At 39.2% G+C, this 19345-nt stretch overlaps 1 protein-coding gene across 1 annotated transcript in view; it reads left to right on the forward strand.

The window, feature by feature from the left end:
* Nucleotides 1-19345, forward strand: part of PCP4 (Purkinje cell protein 4) — an 80783-nt gene that overhangs the window by 41385 nt on the left and 20053 nt on the right. Inside the window, exon 2 of the mRNA XM_009283089.1 lies at nt 4458-4509. Coding sequence (XP_009281364.1) covers nt 4458-4509 — 52 coding nt within the window. The remainder of the gene's footprint in view (nt 1-4457; nt 4510-19345) is intronic.

Consider the following 19345-nt stretch of genomic DNA (forward strand, 5'->3'; position numbering starts at 1 on the left):
GTCTTCTGTTCTGTATTTTTAATCCACATTTCTCTAATTTTTTAGTGTGTAGGAAGTGTGCATGCTAATGTAATGTCCTCAAAATTCCACCTAGGGGAAACTAAAAAAATATACTATGAACCTTCAGGCAGTAATGGTTATATACTAAGTATGCTTTGGGATCTACCTGTGCTTGTAGTCTAGTGAACCTCAACTGGGGCTTACTTCAGTACTCTAAAACTCTCAGTATCTTCAGAGGTCAACCAACACTAAGTAGAGATCATCCTCTAAGAACTTAGTTTCTTACATTGTTCCTGGATGAAGTCAGCCCTAACTGTCCTAATTTGAGGAACTGTACAGGAAGTATTTAGTCCTGAAAAATAGAAGGTAGAAATTGCTGTATCTCCTGATCATTCTGCTGTTGACTAGTAAGCTTTCCTTGCTTGGAAAACATGGAAAGTCCCTAAGCAGATACTTACAGTGACATTTTTATTTGCAGAAAGGTTATAAACCTTATAAATCTGTAAAATGTATTTTGCAGTACTTTTTTCATTCGAAGGCTAAAGCAGCTGAACTCTTTAAAGCAGAAGGCTATGAAAAAAATAACGTGCTTATGAAATAGTTTGATTCAATTTATGTCTTACAGAGAAAAACTTGTGTGAAGAACAGATGGTAGTGCAGAATAAAGGCTTGTTTGGCACACAGCTGGCTGACCCACAGCCATTTTTGTGCTGCATTGTACCAACATGTATTTCCTCCTGTCACACACATGATGCATTTTGTTAGGGATGGACCTGGTGGCAAACAAAGGCTTAAGAAAAGCTTAGGATATGCACAGACTTCACTGCTGTTCCTCTTGTCAATGAGTACAGAACACCCTAATAACATTTCATATGTGTCAATGAAATTGTTTTTTGTCCCGAGTCAAGTCTACACTGACTCTTTCTGCTATTCACTTTACAAAAACTTTCCACTGTTTCTATTCTCTTAATTCTACCCTTGGATGCTCTTTCATTCTTTGTAGAAATGATATACTTTTGAAAATCTGGAGCCACTCCTTTACTGGGATACAGCCTGCTGTACCTTTTTGGCCTTGCACTGAGACGAAGAAGCAGAATGTTATTACTGTAGGGGCCCATTTGTCAGAGAACTTTATGGCAGTTTCATGTCCTTGATCTTAGGCTTTATGTGGATCATTGAAAAACAACCCCTCTGCCCCCAAAAATTCTGTAATCAACACCTGGCTACAATCCCTAACAGTGAGGTGCTAATTGGAAGCATAACTGAAAAGGTCAGGCTATTTCAAGACAAGAACAGAATGTAAGATTAAAGGCAAAAATTAGGCTTGGGGGTGCAGGAGGGACTAGAAGAATGAGTAGAAAAGCTGCTGCAGTAATTTAACATACTTCTTGAAAAGTCCTCTGGGCTGCAAATTCACTTTTGACCTTAGGTTGTACACCTAGGGGACTAATTTAGTACAGTTTTTTCATACCACATTAACTAGCTGCTGTGTATAGCACTGAGAATTTAACAGGAAAGTAAACCTGTTCTTTTCTTACTGGGATTTTGGGCATATGGCAGTAGTCCTTTTTCCCTCCTCTTCTGACAAATTGGGAATGACTTTCATTTTGGAGCCTTTTTTAATGATGTGCCTTTGTTCTGTAAAACCACTGAGTTGAAAATTAGTATAGCCCCAAGCAGTCATAACTATGTTTCCTCCTACGCAACATAGCAACAAAACTGTTTATCCTGTTTTACTGTATACTCATTATGGTTTTGCACTCGTTCATTTTTGGCTCTGATGCTTCTTCTTTGATGCCTAGTAGAAAGTTTATTCAATGCTTCTGTCCTAGTGCTTGCCTTAGAAAATGCTGGGGAATTTTAGAAGCAATCTTTGAATGAAGGAAGCTGGCTACAAGTTATAGGAAACAAAGTGTTAGACTGATTTTATCTTTTAAAATATGGTCAACAACTTGGGGATTTTTTGTTTAAAAACAAACCCCAGAAATTAATATTGTTTTTCTTGTATTTCATAGATTATAATTTGATCTATTGCATTTGAGGACAGTATCTGTTATACCAGCTTTTGGAGGGCTTTCATCCACTGCTTCTTGAAAATACCCCTAGTAACTCCTCATGTTTAGTCCTCTTGTGCTCTGAAGGACATTAAAATGCTAAGCTTTGTTCTGCAGCCTGTGCATGCTTTCATCATGAAAGGTGATGGAAGAAGCAAATAGCTCCAGCTGCTAATAATACCAGCATCTTGAAAATATTTTAAAGAATAGGTCCACTGAATGTGTTGAAATAAAAGGCTAAAGGCTTTGCAATGATCACATTGTATATGGCTCTTTCATAAGTTTCAGTGCCTTGTTAATGAGAAACTGATTTTCACTTTCAAATCCATTGTACTCACTTGGAAGGCAGCACAGTGCTTATAGATCAAAATATGTATATAGCTGAAGGAAAGGCTATCAGAAGCTTATTTGGCAGACTTTCAGGCTTCATTTTGTGTATGTCCAGTGGTCATCAATCAAATGAATGGCTGTAGAATACTTAGGCTGATTTAAGAATTGAAGAAAAATCTTGACCTAATGAATAGAAAAACCTTCATTGGCCAAAGCCAAGTTTTTATTCATTCTTTGACAACTTCCCCTCTCCCTGAGGGGGAATCCTGAGACATGAAATAAATGTGTGGATCCATATTCCAGCACTCCAATAGCAGACTGAACCTGATGGGTATTCCTCAGGGAGGAAAGAGAAGCTTTCATAAAGGCTAAGTAGCACAGCCTGAACACTCAGGAAATAAGACAACTTGAAAAAGGATTTAAAAATAAACAGGGGAGGAAAAGCAATATAGCTACCATTTTATAGATAGGAAAAATCCAGTATTTTGTTTTTTTGGGAGGTCCCAGTAAATTAACACTAAAACCTAGTTTCAAATGGGGATTGAAATTGAAATATGGAAATATTAACCAAACTTTAAATAAAGGCATAAAGGTTAATATCTTTAGCAAAACTGATTGTTGGGTGGATTTATTGATTTCTGGCTGTTGGTAACTTATGCTTTTGTAAAAGATGTTTATCCCTTTAGAATCCTGTTTTTTGATGTTATTGGCCAAGTTTTCTCTCCTGTCTTAGCTCTGAGGCTCCAGGGAGAAACAAGTATATTTCCATTGTATGGGGAGACTGTAGCTGTGGTTATAGACTCAGAGTTGTTTTCTCTAGGGATGCTCTGTCTCATTGCATAGAGTGAGATGAGGAAGAGCCAGTAGAGCAGAGAGATATGCACTGAAGCCTGCCACAGAGAAGATAAACCCCACCACTGGCATGTGGATGCATGATAGACCATATGTAGCTTTTGTATTCTCCTGAGGGGCTTGAAGAGCTTTCTTTCCCCCTTTGGCTTCTATAATAAGAGCTAAGAGTACGCATGAAGGTTTTGTACTTATGTGGTGATTAGCTCCATATACACAGAATACCCTCAAAATACCACTGCTGTGGGAGATGAAGGACAGAAACCAGAGCAGTAGAGAAGGTTTTAACCAGATATTCTAGAGTAAACACCTTCAGATAAGTATACCTGTATGAATTTTCATAAGAGAATCGGTATGACTGTCCATATTTTGGTGCAAACCATTTGGTTTGCAGTGCTACTGCAGCTGTTAACTTTCCTGATGCATGAGGATGTGCTACCTCTGGCTGAATGCAGCTGGATTTATTAATGAATTTAATACTCCTAGTTTTTTTACATGTACAACCCTAAAGGACGAATTTTTTAGTCTGTTTCAGTAATACACACAAGTATGGATAATTTTGCATAAGAAATGCAAGTTTTGCCATACTTGCTAAAGTACCTTAATTCCACCTGTGAGATGCTTTCTCTGGGGGATGCAGCATAATTTTCATAGAGTGACCATTCCTAAGCTAGAAAGTTACCTAGTAGTGTAACCACACTAATACAGCTCTGCCACTGTGATTATTTGGACTGCACTGGTGTTTGCCACATGTTACTTAGTAGAGTGACTTAAATCCGTTTGTTTCATGGAAAGTCATGAGGCTATTCCTTGGATGGAGTGAGTTGAAGTGGGAATTACCATCTCCACTTGTGGCCAAAGTGGAAAGATGAGTCTTCTGGCCAAAGTCAGGTCAGAAGAATCATGGAAATGGAGGCACAGCAGGGACCTGAAGAGATGTCCTACTGTAGCTAATACCCTTGCACTGCTGGAAACTTGATCACATATATCCCATCACTAATGTGATAATTATGTTCAGTTGCACACATAGTTATACAACTGTACCTAAATGGTACTAAGCACTCCTGTTCTGACTGGTAGTGTTTCAAAGCAACATTGCTTGAAGGTGAATGACTATCCAAGGTATCAAGGAGAAATCAGGCTGTAACTGCTAGTAATTCCAAGGAGAAAATGCACATTCAAGTTTGTTCTAACCACTTGTTTTGTTTTTTTCCCCCCTAACAGAGACAAGGAACTGGAGCTACAAATGGAAAAGACAAGACGTCTGGTGAGAATGGTAAGGGTAGATTGTATTTCTTGATGGAGAATATTGAGTCAAATTGAACCAAAATATTTTTACTGTAATGATAGATGTCAGGTAGCAACGGCCTTGGTTTCATATCTTATCTTTTGAACGTATTTTAAAAACTGGAAGGGCTTTAGTGGGATTGTTTTCTTTATATTTGTGTGTTCAAATCATCTACTAAAGTAGAGACTGATTCTGAGCTCATACTATGGTAAACCAAAGGACTCTGTAAAAGGCAGTGCAGATACAAATAAGACTAGAACAAGATAGTATTGGGTATGTGTGAAAAGGACACCAAGAGACTATAAGTATTATGAGCAGCTGCTATGTGAATGGGGAAGGTGTACAAGAGTAAACTACTTACAAAGGACTTGCTCATAAACATAATTTCTGTGATCTGATTCATCTCACCTAATTTTAGGCCCATAACTAAGATACCAAAGTTAAAAGCCAATTGCATAGAGCTCATTGGAGTGTTGCTAGAGATAGGCTATGGATGGAGCAGCTCACATGGAAGGACCATATGGCAAACAGGCTCCTAACTTCAGGACTCTACCTGAGTGGATCTGGACTCATGCTCCAGTGCTCTAAGGGGCGAGTCATTGGTTTTTTTGGACTGTAACAAGGGGCTGGCAGGAACCAATTTGCCCCTTAAGTGGCACAAACAATTCTAATTGGAAAATGTTGGTTTTGTTTGTTTTTTTTTTTGAAAAAAGTCAAACTGAATTTTCAGTGAAAACAGCAAATTTTTTTTAGCTGAAATCTCATTTCTGTCTTATAGGACATAAAATGCTTTACACACAAATGATCACTTGATTAAAATCCAGTTACCATCAGAAACATTTTTCAAAGGAAAACATTTTGATCAGCTTTCTTATATACCCCGCTGAATATGAGGCAGCATCAGTTTGTAGACATTCATGAACAGGATGAGGATTGAACTGTATAAATACGCTGTCTGCTTCTGTTTGATCATCCAGTTCTAATTAAAAGAACATGTTCTGGTAGTCCATCCCATCTACTGAAAAGCAGGAAGAATGTAAGACTCTTCTCTGAAAAGCCAAGGGTTTTCCGAGATGGGATACTTGAGCAGCTATTTTGGATATGTATTTTGGCCTTTATGTGTTGGTCTGAACAGAATTTTTGGGCCCTTTGAGGCAACACATCCTAAAACATTGAGACTTCTTTATGCTTAGTTTTCCTATTACAGAGAGGTGACTTTCCCATAAGGGCTGTTTGCATAATGTTACAGTTAATGAAATCTGTAGATGATGTTCCCAATATGATAAAGAAGGAAAAAAGAAATATTTTGGCTTGTTAGTGTCTTGAATTAGTGGAAACAAATGTACCCTGACAGCAAAGCCATTTGCATTCTCAAGTTAACAGGAAAGGAAAGCAAGCAAAAATTATGTCAGCCATTTGGGCAGCATGGGAAGTATGTTTCTCTTTACTGTTTGAGCACATTATGAACTGAGCTCATTTGCCTTGAATTTCTTCCCAAATACAATTGTCCTGTTGTCAAGTTTAGCTTAGACTTACTGATCCTGCAGCCTTTTTAAAAGCAGATTCTTTTTTTCTCAAAGGGAATTTTGAATGAGAAAGGGCTGCATCACTGATTCACAAATACATGATTCTAGTTGTAGCATAGTTTTAGGTATAATATAAACAGGTGGATGTGCAGTTAATCTTAGACAAATAGATACCAATTATTTTTTGTAATGAATTTATAACAAAAAACCTGTCACCTATGTAAAATAGAGGAGCAGCAGGGGAGATGGAATGGAGTCCTCTGATCTTCCCTAATCCACATGCTTGGATGAAAATAAAGCAGAATTTTATTTGGTATTATAAATACTGAATCACTTATGTTGGAGTAACTTACTCACACTAAGAGTTTTGCTGTTAACCTTCAGTGACCTCACTGGATGCTGGTCAAGCCCTAGATGACATTTGTCTATCTTGACCTTTTAAACAAGTTGTAGTTTGTCCTTTTGCAGGTTACGATCAAAATCAATGGTGATTCATGTCTTCCTAGGGAAGAGTGACTATTGCATTACAATGTGCTCTCATGGTACATCAGTGGCTAGTGAAGTCGATGGAAGAGCTCCTGATAGCTTCAGTGGGCACTATATAATGCTGAGTAGCTTTTCCATCCAAAACATACTATATTGCTGTCAGGGAAGTCTATGTAATTTCATTCTGTTGTCAGAGTGGGAAGAACAAAAATATTATTGGGAGTAAATTACATAAACTAGTTTTCCTGGGTGAAAACTGGTCAAAGGACTATTTTTAAGAAACACCACCCTAATAATTAGCAGTAATACTATGCATACAGAAGTACCTGTATGAAAACATCTTGTACATAGGAGCCATGTAACTGTAGCTGCCATAACCTCATTGGATCTTGAAGGACCTCAGTTTACCTGAAAGCCAAGACATATGTATTTGTGTATGCCATTACAAACTTAACTTGTAAACTCTATTATATAATGCTGTTCTCTGGTAGAAAATCTAAAGGGAAGACAGCAGTACTATCCCAGTGCACTCCCTCCTATATGAATCTGACTTGGTCTAACAATTTCTTATCTCACACTGGCTCTATTGTTCCCTTTTTGCTCACCTGGTTTCATTAATCTGGCCTATCATGTTTGCAAATGCATCTTAAATGAAAATGGGATGTTCCTACCTTTTCATAGAATCATTGAGGTTGGAAAAGACCTCTAAGATCATCGAGTCCAACCATCAACCCAACACCACCATGCCTACTAAACCATGTCCCTAAGCGCCTCATCTACACGTCTTTTAAATACCTCCAGGGATGGGGACTCAACCACTTCCCTGGGCAGCCTGTTCCAATGTTTAACCACTCTTTCAGTAAAGAAATTTTTCCTCATGTCCAAAGTAGTATTCTTACTACCTTGGCAATATCACAAAGTCCCTTTGTAGGTTAACACTTGTCACTTCTCATTCTGCTTCATATTACATAGCAAAAAAAATGCAGGGTAATTTGCAAGGTGGTATCATACAATCTACTCTTTACAGCCTAGCACAACTGGCAGGGAAATAATTGCATCAGAACCAATTATTTCTATCTTCAAATTTAGAATCACTTTCCTATTAATAGATCTCACCCTTTCTTCTGAAAGTACATAAGGCATGTGATTATTAATTAATATTTGTTAATCATTTTCTCAGAATATCAGATTTATCATTCAGTGATGTGAATATTTATAATAACAAAATACATGTTTTCATGTGATGAATTCTATAACTTCCTGGGTCTGAGTAAAATGAAAATTAATAGGTTTTGTATGAACTTACATGTCATGGTAGGTTAGGCCTACACAATCATGGCAAGATGGGCGGTTGTACTGAAAAAGTGAAGCCCTTCTCAGTTGCTGCTCATTCTCAGGCATTTGTCTTGTCAGTGTATGATTTCTGCTTTGAGGTGGTCAGAAAACTATAAATGAATAAATGCTCTGCATTTCCTCCTCTCTGTACAGTACACCATGGGATGCCTCTACATAAGGATAAAGAAACAGAAGAGTTAAAGTAAATTCTTACCTCTTACATCTAAAATGGAGTCATCTAAACTCACTTAAATCTGGATGCTTCTAGAAAACATTAACAGTAATGGTAAAGAATTGTAAAACAATCATGCATGGTAGAATAGAGATATCTGTCTAGTAAGCTTTCCTGGTAGAGGGATGCGCATCTTGCAGTGTAATCAACAGTCCATTCACCCACTTCATCTACTCAAGGAATTTGGGAAATTCTGCACTCTGTGTACACTGCACTCAGGAATAAAGAACCTTGCTAGGTCTGACAGAGTGAATAATCATCTTCATAGTTACTTATGTAGAGTGCTTAGTTTAACAGAGCTTTAATTCCTGGCTAGAGGCCAGGGTCATTATTGTAGTATGGTCTAATATAAATATCTGTTTAAGAACTTGAAATGAATTTTCCACTAATATTCTCCAATAAGTATGTAAAAATGTACTGGTTTTGGGAACAGCCCTACAAATAAACTTACTTGTGGAAAAAAGATTTTGAAAAGGGAGGGAACACATGAGGCTAATTTGTATAAATATTCAAAGGATGTCACAGAACATGGTTTGCTGTATCTGCCCAGGTCTAGAGGTCATGTTCTTTAGTCACAGGGAAGGACAGTGACTGACCTGTAGCATTGCAATGCCTTGTGCATTTTGTCTTTCCTACAAAACATTGCTTGCTTGCTGAGGTTAAACCATGACAATGGCAAAAGATGAAAGAGGTCTTGCAAGCAACTGCTGAATCAATGTGAAAAAAAACCCTACCCTTTCAGGCTGCTTCTCTGCTATTTCACCCCTACGGCACTAATCAGAAGTTAGAATGGGGAGTATTGTATGAAACTAATACTGAGTTTTCCTGGGTATTAGGTTGAGTGTTGGGAGGAAAATGACCTTACCCTCTTGTCTCTTTTCACTATGGTGTTCTTCTAAAATTCTCTTGTCCCTTGAAAGTGTGCTTCATGGAATACGATCTCCCAGACAGTAATGCAGTCTCTCTCTTCCACTTCTTTCAATCTATGCCCAGAGCCAAGTTCTGTCCTATGTCATGCAACCTAGCTGGTACCAGTGGGGATTTAGGAAGTGTGATGAGAATTATTTGCTGTACCTCATCCCCATCCCTTAAAATAGGAAGTCTGTGTCTCAGCAACATTCCTAGACATATATGCAACCATCAAATAACGTAACACCTTCATAAAGCCTAAGTACAAAAGCGTTTGAACCCTCGGTATAGTTACATAAGTTGTATTTAGTCATGTACAATCGCTCAGGCTCTGAGGAAGGGGTAAAAATCCTGTGTGAACTCAACAACATGATCTGTAGCTGAGTGTTTCAGATGAGAGGAGAAAATTCAAAGTAAACAGTTCTAGATGAATCCCATCTCAAGGCATAGCTATGCATGGCAAAAACACTGCAGGCAACCTTATCTGCTGAGTTTCATTTCGGGCACTTTCTTGGGGACAGCTACACATAAAGTTTACCCAGAACCAAACCAAGTATGTCTCAGGTCCTCTCCTGGCCTCTAGCTCTTCCTTTGCCCAGACTGGTCTGTTTATCAAGGAGTTCGTTCATCTCTTCAGGCAGCCAACATGTCTCAGCTAAAGACAGATCGAGCCTTTAATAACAAGGCTCTCAGATTGTTCACAGATCTTCCCTAGAGAGGATGCTGAAAGGAAGAGAGGGGAATTACACTCATCCCTGGCCTCAAGAAATGGAAATTCACCTAGGAGAGGAAATGAAGTTCATGTGTAAGTCCTCTCCAGAGGAATACTGTGTGCTTATTTATTTGGGGCAATGATGACAATGAAGGATTGTTCACAAATTTTCATATCAACAACTTTTGATGTTTATCTAGCAACAAAAACTCTAAAGCAACAATTTTTATGTGTGTTTGAGATAGACACCTGTACTGAAACTTCACCTACCCCCACACGTGTCTGTACACATGCAGTGGCCATCTGGTTTCATGGAGAGGATCATCTGGTGGAGTTTAAAGTAATGAATATACCTAACAAACTTAAATAATACTTGTAAGAGAGCAGATACTGTTCTTATTCTTTTGTTACCTGACAAGTTGGGTTTGATACTGTACATTGCTGCTGCACTTCATCTGGTAATGAGAAGCTGTCACTTTTAACTGTTTAGGCAGAAGCAACTTTAAAAAAAAAAAACATTGTATTAAAAGTCTCATCAATTAGCAGAGCCAGCAGTGCTCATATAGTCTGGCCAATGTCCTGTCTCTGGAATTCCCTGCAAGTTTTCATTTTCTGTATCATTTATAACTACTCTCATGACTACCAAATAAGTCCATCTACTGACACAAAGAATATGACATATGCACATGAAGGGTGTCTTTGTGTATGTTGATATATAATGCTAATTATGCAGCTTTTTCTTGCATGTTGTTTTGGGGTTTTTTCTTCCCTGGGACTGCACTGGAGAAGAAAAGAATGGTTTCCTATCTGATGAAAGAGTACCAGGAGAGCAAACTAAATGCAGAAGTCCCATAAGGAAAAAACAAAGCAGAACAGCATAACCATAGAAGAATGATTTCAGCTTTTTAAACTCACTTTTTAAGTCCTTAAAAATATGAAATTATTTCAAAATATTTCTCCCTTTTCCCTTAGAGGAAAAGGTTCTAGCTAGCTGGCACCTTTGAGATGGAAAAACCCTCACACTTAACACTCCTGCTACAAATGAATCTGTCTCGGTACTTATATGGTCCTCACCACCGTAGTGACTGAGTGTCTTCCAAGTATTTAAAAATAGAGATAACAATAACAATTTTTGCCCCAGTCCATCTCTCTTTCCAGCTTGCTATGAGAATAACTTGATTAATTTATGGGATCTTTGTTTTGCACACAGTGCCTGCATACAACTTGGGAAACTTGTGTGCCTGCTTACATGTGATGCGCTCAAACTGAGTGCACCCAAAAGTTCAGCTGCATTTCTGAAAATGTGAGAAACGAACACATGTATATAAGTATATATACTTACAATCAGTCACGTGTACTGTCTGTTCCTTTACACCTTTGCAGGAGGTAGAAATTAGTAGAGCTGCAGCATTCATGTGGTATTGAGATTAGAAACAGGCCAAGAAAATAATTGTGAATTATGCTCAGTTGTAACTTAGGGTTGTGGTCGTCTATTAACTACTGAAACTGTTTGTTAGATGGTGTGACACGTTCAGTGAGAACATGGAGGAGCAGTGAAATCGCCTGAAAGAATGGAGTCTGTAAAACTAAAGGTAGAAAGCGCCATTTAAGTCTGAGACCCAAGCCTCTTCAGGATACCCGCAAGGATCTTGACGTGCTCCTTTGTCCTTGGGTTTTTTTTGCAATTTGCATTGGCTGTGGCCTGTTACACTCTGGATTTGGCCTTTTGACTCCTAGTTTCCGCCCTTAGCTGACAGCCGCTACTTCCCTGTTCAGTAAGATTTTTGTCTCAGTTTCTCTGTCCTCTCAACGATGACAATGTGACTTGGATCCAGCTTCTTGCAGCATTGGGATCCTGGCACTTAGGAGGTGCCTAATTCAGTAGGTGTTTGAGCACCTGAAAGGTGGTAGGAGCCCTAATCCTTTCTGAGAAGCTGGTCTGTAAAGATCAGGCTAGGTCATTAGGAAAAAAAAATGTCAGTTGTAAATAAAGGAGGGGAAAAAAAAAGCTTTGGTGATACTGGTGGGTTTTGCCTTTTAGTTAGATAACTCATATGCTGGAGTTCCCATCAGGTGTTAATGACGAAAGGCAGAACTGAAATTATGCCTTTGACAAGTGCCATATTTCTTCTGGAAATCAGTGTGTAATTATCAGTGTGCTGCCTGACTACGCACCAGGGAGAACAAGACTTCTTTCCATGACTGGCATGTAGCTGACATGCACTGGCTTGCTTCCACAAATGTGCACTCATTTGAAACCATGCTGTCATCAATACTCTGAGAAGAGGAACATTTAGTTCTGCTTTGGTGCTGGTAGGAACCCAAATGAAGGTCCCGGGTCAAGCCAGTCCCTAGATAACCCTAGTAAAACCACTAATGTTATCTCTGAAATGAATCTGTCCCTACATTGTCAAGGATGGTTTGGGGTTGTATCAGGACTAGAGTCAATGGCGTATGTCAGCTAGCATATTTACACTGGAAGTCCATGGAGCTGGACTGACTTGCACAAGTTGCAGATCTGTCTCTACATGTTCCCAGACTCTAACAACAGATGATTAAAAGGCCACAAGAGGTGGATGTAGCTCAGCAGCATGTTTTTTTTATTTAGTGGAAGTGAAAAACGAGAGGAACACAATCAATGCACAACAGTGGTTGCCAGGATTTGCTGTTGCAGAAACATCACTTTTCTTTTTGACTGTATACACTATCTGCCTTACTTCATACGATAGACTTTTTGTTCTGTTGTTTTTCTTTTCCAGAAGACTTGGTTTTGTAAATGAAAATGCTTTTCCACTTAAGAGTTCCTTGTCTGTTAGTAATTCGGTAAATGATTAATCATTTTTTCTGAAGGTTTTTAAGATTTTAATTTATAGCACGCAGCTGTCTTAATGCACTTAGCTCGATGCTCCAAAATTAGCTTGTAATTTGGTGTTATCAGGCTCCCTTGTGTAAGCAGGCACCAGAATTTAGAACAGCAGGAGTGTTACAGACATGATTAGAACTTGGTCCTTAGCTGAACTAGTGACCAGAACAAAGAGCAGTTAAGACTGCAAAAAGGAATTAGATGTTACAACAGGAACCAGCACAACACTGCACCTTCAGTCTTGGTGCTCAGAGTGGATTTCAGGACTTTATGTAAAGTGCCTAGGTTGCCTGTACAATGGAGGAGAAGGGTGTCTCAAAGTGGGACTTCAGCCCATGTGTATCTTGGGTTCCTATGCTGAACAGGAGCTGTTAGGATTACTATTAGTAAACTCTGTCCCTCTACATAGGTTAGGGGTGAAATTCCTCTTGCCTGGCTGTATCGGTGTACATGTCTGTGAGAGACCTAAAGCTCCGTTTATTGTCAACAGAGAAACGTATTCTTTTGTGATCTGATATTTATCAGAACGATCTTCTCTGGAGAGCCTGGTGTTTATAGATCCTATTCTCATTTAGGTATAAAACGGCTTCTGATTTTGCTCAGCTTTATCAAGGCTGAGGAATTTGTGGGCAATACTAAAATAAAAGCCCTATAGAGCCTGTATATCTCTGGAGTTAAGTGGCTGCTCAACAGGGTTTTTCAGAATGTCAGTTTTGGACCTGGGCATTTAATTTCTCCTTAATCCCATCTCAAGCAACTCTATCCTTATTTAGATTTGGCTGATCCTGGCCACCTCATGTCAGCTTTTCCAGCCATTTTCTCTGTGGAAATCTGGATGTGAAAAATCCAAATATTTCCCGGCTTGAGGTCTTTGTTAGCTAGGATACTGGATCTGATGAAAGCATTTGCTTTGGTCAAGCACACTTGGCATTGGTTCACTTTTTCCCCAGACCTCAGTGGTTACAAATAGGAAGGACTGAGAAAAATACTATTTTCCAAGGAGGAATTCTCAAGAAAAGAAGCTTGGATAGCACCGGATATGGAAAAGGCATTTCAAGAGCCACAGTGGAAAACAGGGCAGGGTGCTCTGGCAGCTCCTGGGAGATATTGTGGGTAGTCCAGAGACTGGAACTCACCTCTCAGCACTTTTCTAGGGTCTCACATTAATATTATCTAATCGCAGTTGATGAATGAATACTCTAACTGTATTTTGAGTATCTCATCTTTCATTCTAATTTATACCTAAAAACCCCTGAGACTGCTGGTTGACTCTAGGTGGGGAAAGCATTAATTGTTTGTTAGGTTTTAGTGAAACACTGGCCCTCCACAGTGACCAATTTACTAGCTACTCTAAAAGCTGCCAGTAAAAAATGGGTATGTACAAATGTATTCATTAGCACAAACTAATTAAAATCCAGGCTAATAGCCAGAAGAACAATACATTATTGTAGGAGTTTGGAATTCATTATGTGTCTGTACTAATCCAACACTAACTATGCTGGCTCCGCAGTTTCTAATCTAAGTTACAGATCGCATACTGGTAGCCAGACAGCTAAGAGTTAGCCTTTTCGATCGTTAATGGCCTTTTTACTCTAAGTCACTTCTACTTTCGTAGGTTCTCCAGAAGCGCTCCTTTCTGAGAATGTGTTGCAACTCTTTCTTTCAAACACAATGTGTAGGACAGACTCCCTCATCTGAACATCTTTAGATTTATTGCACAGTGGCGGTGCATTAACTTCCAATGCATTGTGACTTTGGTATTCTGTAGTTTGAAGCTTAGATTAGCCTTGATCAGTCCTTTTCTTTACTTTTGTAGGTTTTTTTTAAGGGCTTGTTCTGTTCATTCTGCCTGCTCTATATAGGCACTGTTTTCTCCACCTAAACAATGCTGCACTATTATATGTAAATGATTTTTACTAATAATTTTCTATTTCGGTGTTCATGAAATAATTTAATTCTCATTAAAATTGTAGCACCTTAAGAATTTGGGGCTGAGGTCCCTATAGACACTGCAGAGAGTTTCTGACCGGAAGCAGGAATTAGCTATGGAGAAAATTCTGGGCTGGATTCTCTGGTTTGTGGCAGATGTGGTACAACTGGGAGTGCATATACACCCATCCTGGCTTATACAGATGGCTGTTCATACAGCACAGATGAGAATCAGATATCGCCCTTCTTTTCATCTCAGACAACCAGGGGCAGAACCCACGTAGGGAAGGGCATCTAGACAGAGCTGAGGCAGCTGGATTCAAGGCTGTTTGGCATCCTGAAGCAACTACCTCTTGGTCTAGCAGCCAGCAGACTAATTACGAGCAGACAGTGCAAAGCACAGGTGTATTATGATCTCATCTAATGATTTTGTTCATAAAGCATACAGCTGTAATTTTCACTAGCAAAAATTTCTTAGTGACCTTTACAATGAATCTATTTGTAACTAAACTGTGTCTCTTGTGAGGTCTGCCTCTGGGAGGCAAAGACATGTTGTGCTGCCTAGGAGGAGTTTGGAAAAAAGCATTCCGGGCTTCTTTTAGCCAAGAAGCTAAGACGACACATGGAAGACGTGTGGTTTTGGACCTTTTTATCAATGGGTGATAGATGCTGTTAGCAGAGGGCACAGACACAGGCTTTGCTAATCAGCCATGAGTCATCATTCTATCCATCAGTGCCACTTTGTCTCATCTCAGACAAACTTAAGCCTTTGGCTTAAGTTCCTTTCTCTGTCAAATTCAAGAGAAAGAAATAGTTCTGCTAGACTCCAGTGGAAAGAAATCTGGATATTAAGGATCCATAAACAATACTGTATATGCTTAGCACACCGGCAGACAGACCTGTGTTATATGCCCAGTGGGACCAGGTGCAAGACTTGGAGCTGTTCTGCCCATGTCCAGGAGGTTTGCTGGACCTAGTCTGCACTGACTGTTGGACCTCTTTGAAACTGTGGCCCTATGCCGGAAAAAAGTGTCACAACTGTTGTTTAAGTATTTATGGTTTTTAAATGAGACCACATAAATACGAAACAAGAGACTGAGTCATAAGATGGAGTCCTCTGGAGGTCTCTCAGCTAAAAACCATTCCATTATGGAAGGTAAAAAACCCTGTAGTTTTGGCTATTCCCTCCATTCCTCCCATGCCACAAGCAGACCTTGTGAACAATGCAATCTAGAGGCTGTTCTCAGATGCAGCAGAACTAGTGTAGACTTTTGGTCTTTATTCATCATCTTAAGAAGATTACCACTGCTAACATTAGCGTTTTCTCTATTATGTTTACTGCTGCTAACATTAGCGTTTTCTCTATTATGTGGTAGACTGGCTGAGGTCCAGACTGAGTTGGAATTAGAATACTTATTTTCTTCCTTTTATTAGTTCTTTTTCTTCTTGCAGTAGAAGATGCTGCACACAAAATGAAGAAACCTGCATCAAAGGATACTAGTGCTTCTCTGTAGTTTCTCCCCCGTATATCTGTTTGTGTGAGCTTGTAACTCCCACTCCATTTGGTTCTAAGTTTTAGGTTTTAATGAACCTAAACGTAAGCACTTCCACAACTGCCATTATTTTTGGCAAGATCATTAAGAAGTTATTGTTTTCCTCTCCAAAGTATAAATAGATCCAAATTTACTTGAAATTTGGCATGGAAAGGTTTTATAACTGCCATAAATCTACCCCTAGTTTCAAGCTTCACATAACTCTTAAGACATCACAGTAATTTTCTGTGCCTGTTAAGTAGTTTCCTCCAGGATTACGTAGTACCACGAAGCATATTTAGGGGCAGATCTCTTGACTGAACTTGCAGAATAGAAGCTAGTGTCTAATTAACCTGAGCTGAGAGAGAGAGCAGCTGCTTCTATTCTGATGTGTGTTTGTGAGGTTTCCGGCCTAGCAGCAAGAGGCTGAGTACAGCTTCCACTTTTGTTCACCACAACTTAACATTTCAGTATAATTGCCGAGATAGTGAGTGATCCAGCCTACAGCTGCCAGCCTCCTCTTCCAGTGTCAGGGATACCTTTTGTTGTAAGTGATGCTGTCTGGATGTGACAAAACAGTTGATAAGCTTGACCAAGCATGCCAGAAAACAAAACAAAAAGCAATGTAGACTTTCAGTTCAGGCAGTTCAAAAAAAGGTGTTCTGCACCCCCAGTGGCTTGTTTCAGGAAAAAGTCTGATCAATTTGGTTAAAAAAAAAAAAATTGTTCTGGTTATTGTTAGTCAGAAGAGGTTGCACAGGTTGAGGTAAGCAGCAGAAAACAGACTCAGGTCCTCAGCTGGTGCAAATTGCCATAGCTATTCTGGCAGTGATTTCTGCTGGTTTATGCAAGGCCCAGGAGACATTCACTATACTGAAGCTTTTAATTGGTCATTGTCTCATATAAGTAGATAGTTTTCTGCCAGTAAGATCCCTTATTCTCACAGGCAACAAGTGAGTGTGCCCAGGAGAGTGGGATGAAGCATGTGATGCAGTGGGATGCTCTGGGGTGATTCCAAGCTACTGGTCCTTTCTGCCAGGCAGGCCAGGCTGCTGCGATGGGTCAAGTTAGTTGTTCCTTAGTTTCTTCCCATCTTCATAAAAACTGAAGTTTTCCTTTCATCTTTTCCACAAGCAGTTTCTTCTCTGGCTTGCTTTCTTACTGTCTCCCTCATGCTGTGTTTCTGTCTCACTCCTCATTCTTTCTCCTCCCCCAGAAAATTTCATGTCTCTTCAGCACAGCTAGGTCAAGTGCTACTTTTCCCCTCTAACTGCCTAATTTTCCCTCTTCTTATTTTCCCAGGCAAAGCTCCGGTCTGGGTCTTTAGTAAAGAATATACATTCACCAAGAGAAGGTTACTGACTAATGCTCTAATTTGAAGTCATGGTTGACCCTCACCCAAAGTCTGACATTTCTCTCCAGTCTCACAAAACACTGTTTCCCAGACTAGATCTAAGTGAGGGCCAGGTGAATAGGTAGCAAAGCAACATCTGCAAGAAGAGCACCACACTTAAGAAGGAGACAAAGCAGTCTTTAAAATAGCGGGATTGGAAAAAAGAAGGCTTTTAATTGTTCTTTCTGTCTGCCTTATTAGCTTGGGAAGGAAGGAAGGAGTAAATATTGTGTTTCCTGAACAAAAGAGAAGAAAAAAATATTTAATTGGTTCTGTTTACATTCAGGTCTAATATTTGAGCAGTGAAGAAAATGAGGTGGGTTTTAGTGCAACAGGGACTAGTTCTGGGGTGTGCTATATACTGTGCATTCTGCATATGCCAACACTTGTGGTGTCAGGGATTTAAGTCCTAACTTAAATCCTTCTATTCCACTTAACCCAGCTTGTGTTTTCTGATGCGGAGGAAATGCATGTAATTTCTAGTCCTTCTTCTAGACGCTAACCTTGTAAACTCATGGGGCTTGTAATCCTCAGAAATAGGGGGAGGAAAAATGAATCTATATAGATTAGAAAACTTGGGCTGCAGTAATGATCTGAGGTTGGTCAACCATGTGTGTCAGCTAAGATGCTGTTTCTGATCAGCTTTATTGACAATCTGACATGTCTGTAAATCTAAACAGAACTTAAAGTGCCTGTCAAAGCTTAAATTCACATAGGGGAAAATGTTTTCTAGAGAAGTTTTAAATGAGTAGCAGAGCTTAGTGCTAAAGAAATCCTCAAACACAGAATGCATAGGGCAGAGCTTTGATTAATTTTTGTCTTCTATGTAATCATTTTAAGTGACTCAACTATTTTCTTTTTTTTCCTGAGGTTAAAACTTCAAGAAATCATTGGCAACTCTCAAAACACCAGTACAGGAATATTCACACTCCTTTTTTGATTTGACCCCTTTTTGAAGATTTTCCAGCTATCTGTAACTTGTATTTTTATTTCATTTAGTTTACATACTTTTACTCATATTATATACACTTATTTTGTTTATTACAATCTGAACTGGTGGCAAGGCCAATTAATAGAGTTGCTGAACTCTGCTGGTTAAAAGCTCCCTTTTCAGTTGTACACAGCCTTGCCAAAATCCAATTGCTTAGGCTGAAATTTCTCATGTTGATTGCTTGCCTCAAGCAGAATTATTTTGGAAGGGTTCAGCAAAGTCATTCCAGTTGTTTCCAAAAATGAGGCTTGAACAAAATGCTAGCATGTCTAGCAATTAAAAACGATTTCTGGTGGCCTTTTTTTTTGATTGTCTTGAGCCTTTGTCATTTTGAACAGAAATGTAAGATTTGCCATCTGGGATGTGGCTTTTCTATCTTCAAAATTGGCCAAGTTATAAATGTTCAGAAAGGTAAGTCTTATGTTTGCTTGTGTTCAGTGAAGCAGTTAATTATTTTTTAATGAAAACTCAACATCACTGAGCCAAATAATAAGCACTAAAACAACTAAACCAACACTGTCTTTGCAAGGCTTAAGGAAATTATAGTTTTCCTTAATTGCTGCTACACGCAGCTACATCTGAAGGCATCAATGAGCGATGAAGTCCCTGAGCCTGCAGCCCATACCTTCCATTGTATCATTGTTCCATTCCTGTCAGCCGTATGAAACCCACCAGCAAAATATACAACTCATCCCATTTCCTGCTGATTCAAGTAGAGGACAAACAGCCTACTACCACTATCAGTTACTTCATTAAAACAAGAGGTCTATGTGGTGGATCTAACAGTTCCAAGCAGTTGTGCTGAGGAACCATGTAGGTGTCCATATCTTGTAGCAGAATATTATTTTTTTCTCTAAATCATAGAATCATAGAATCATTACAGCTGGAAAAGACCTCTAAGATCATCGAGTCCAAC

The sequence above is a fragment of the Aptenodytes forsteri genome, unplaced genomic scaffold (genome assembly GCF_000699145.1).
Source record: "Aptenodytes forsteri isolate BGI_AS27 unplaced genomic scaffold, ASM69914v1 Scaffold2, whole genome shotgun sequence".
NCBI lineage: Eukaryota > Metazoa > Chordata > Aves > Sphenisciformes > Spheniscidae > Aptenodytes > Aptenodytes forsteri.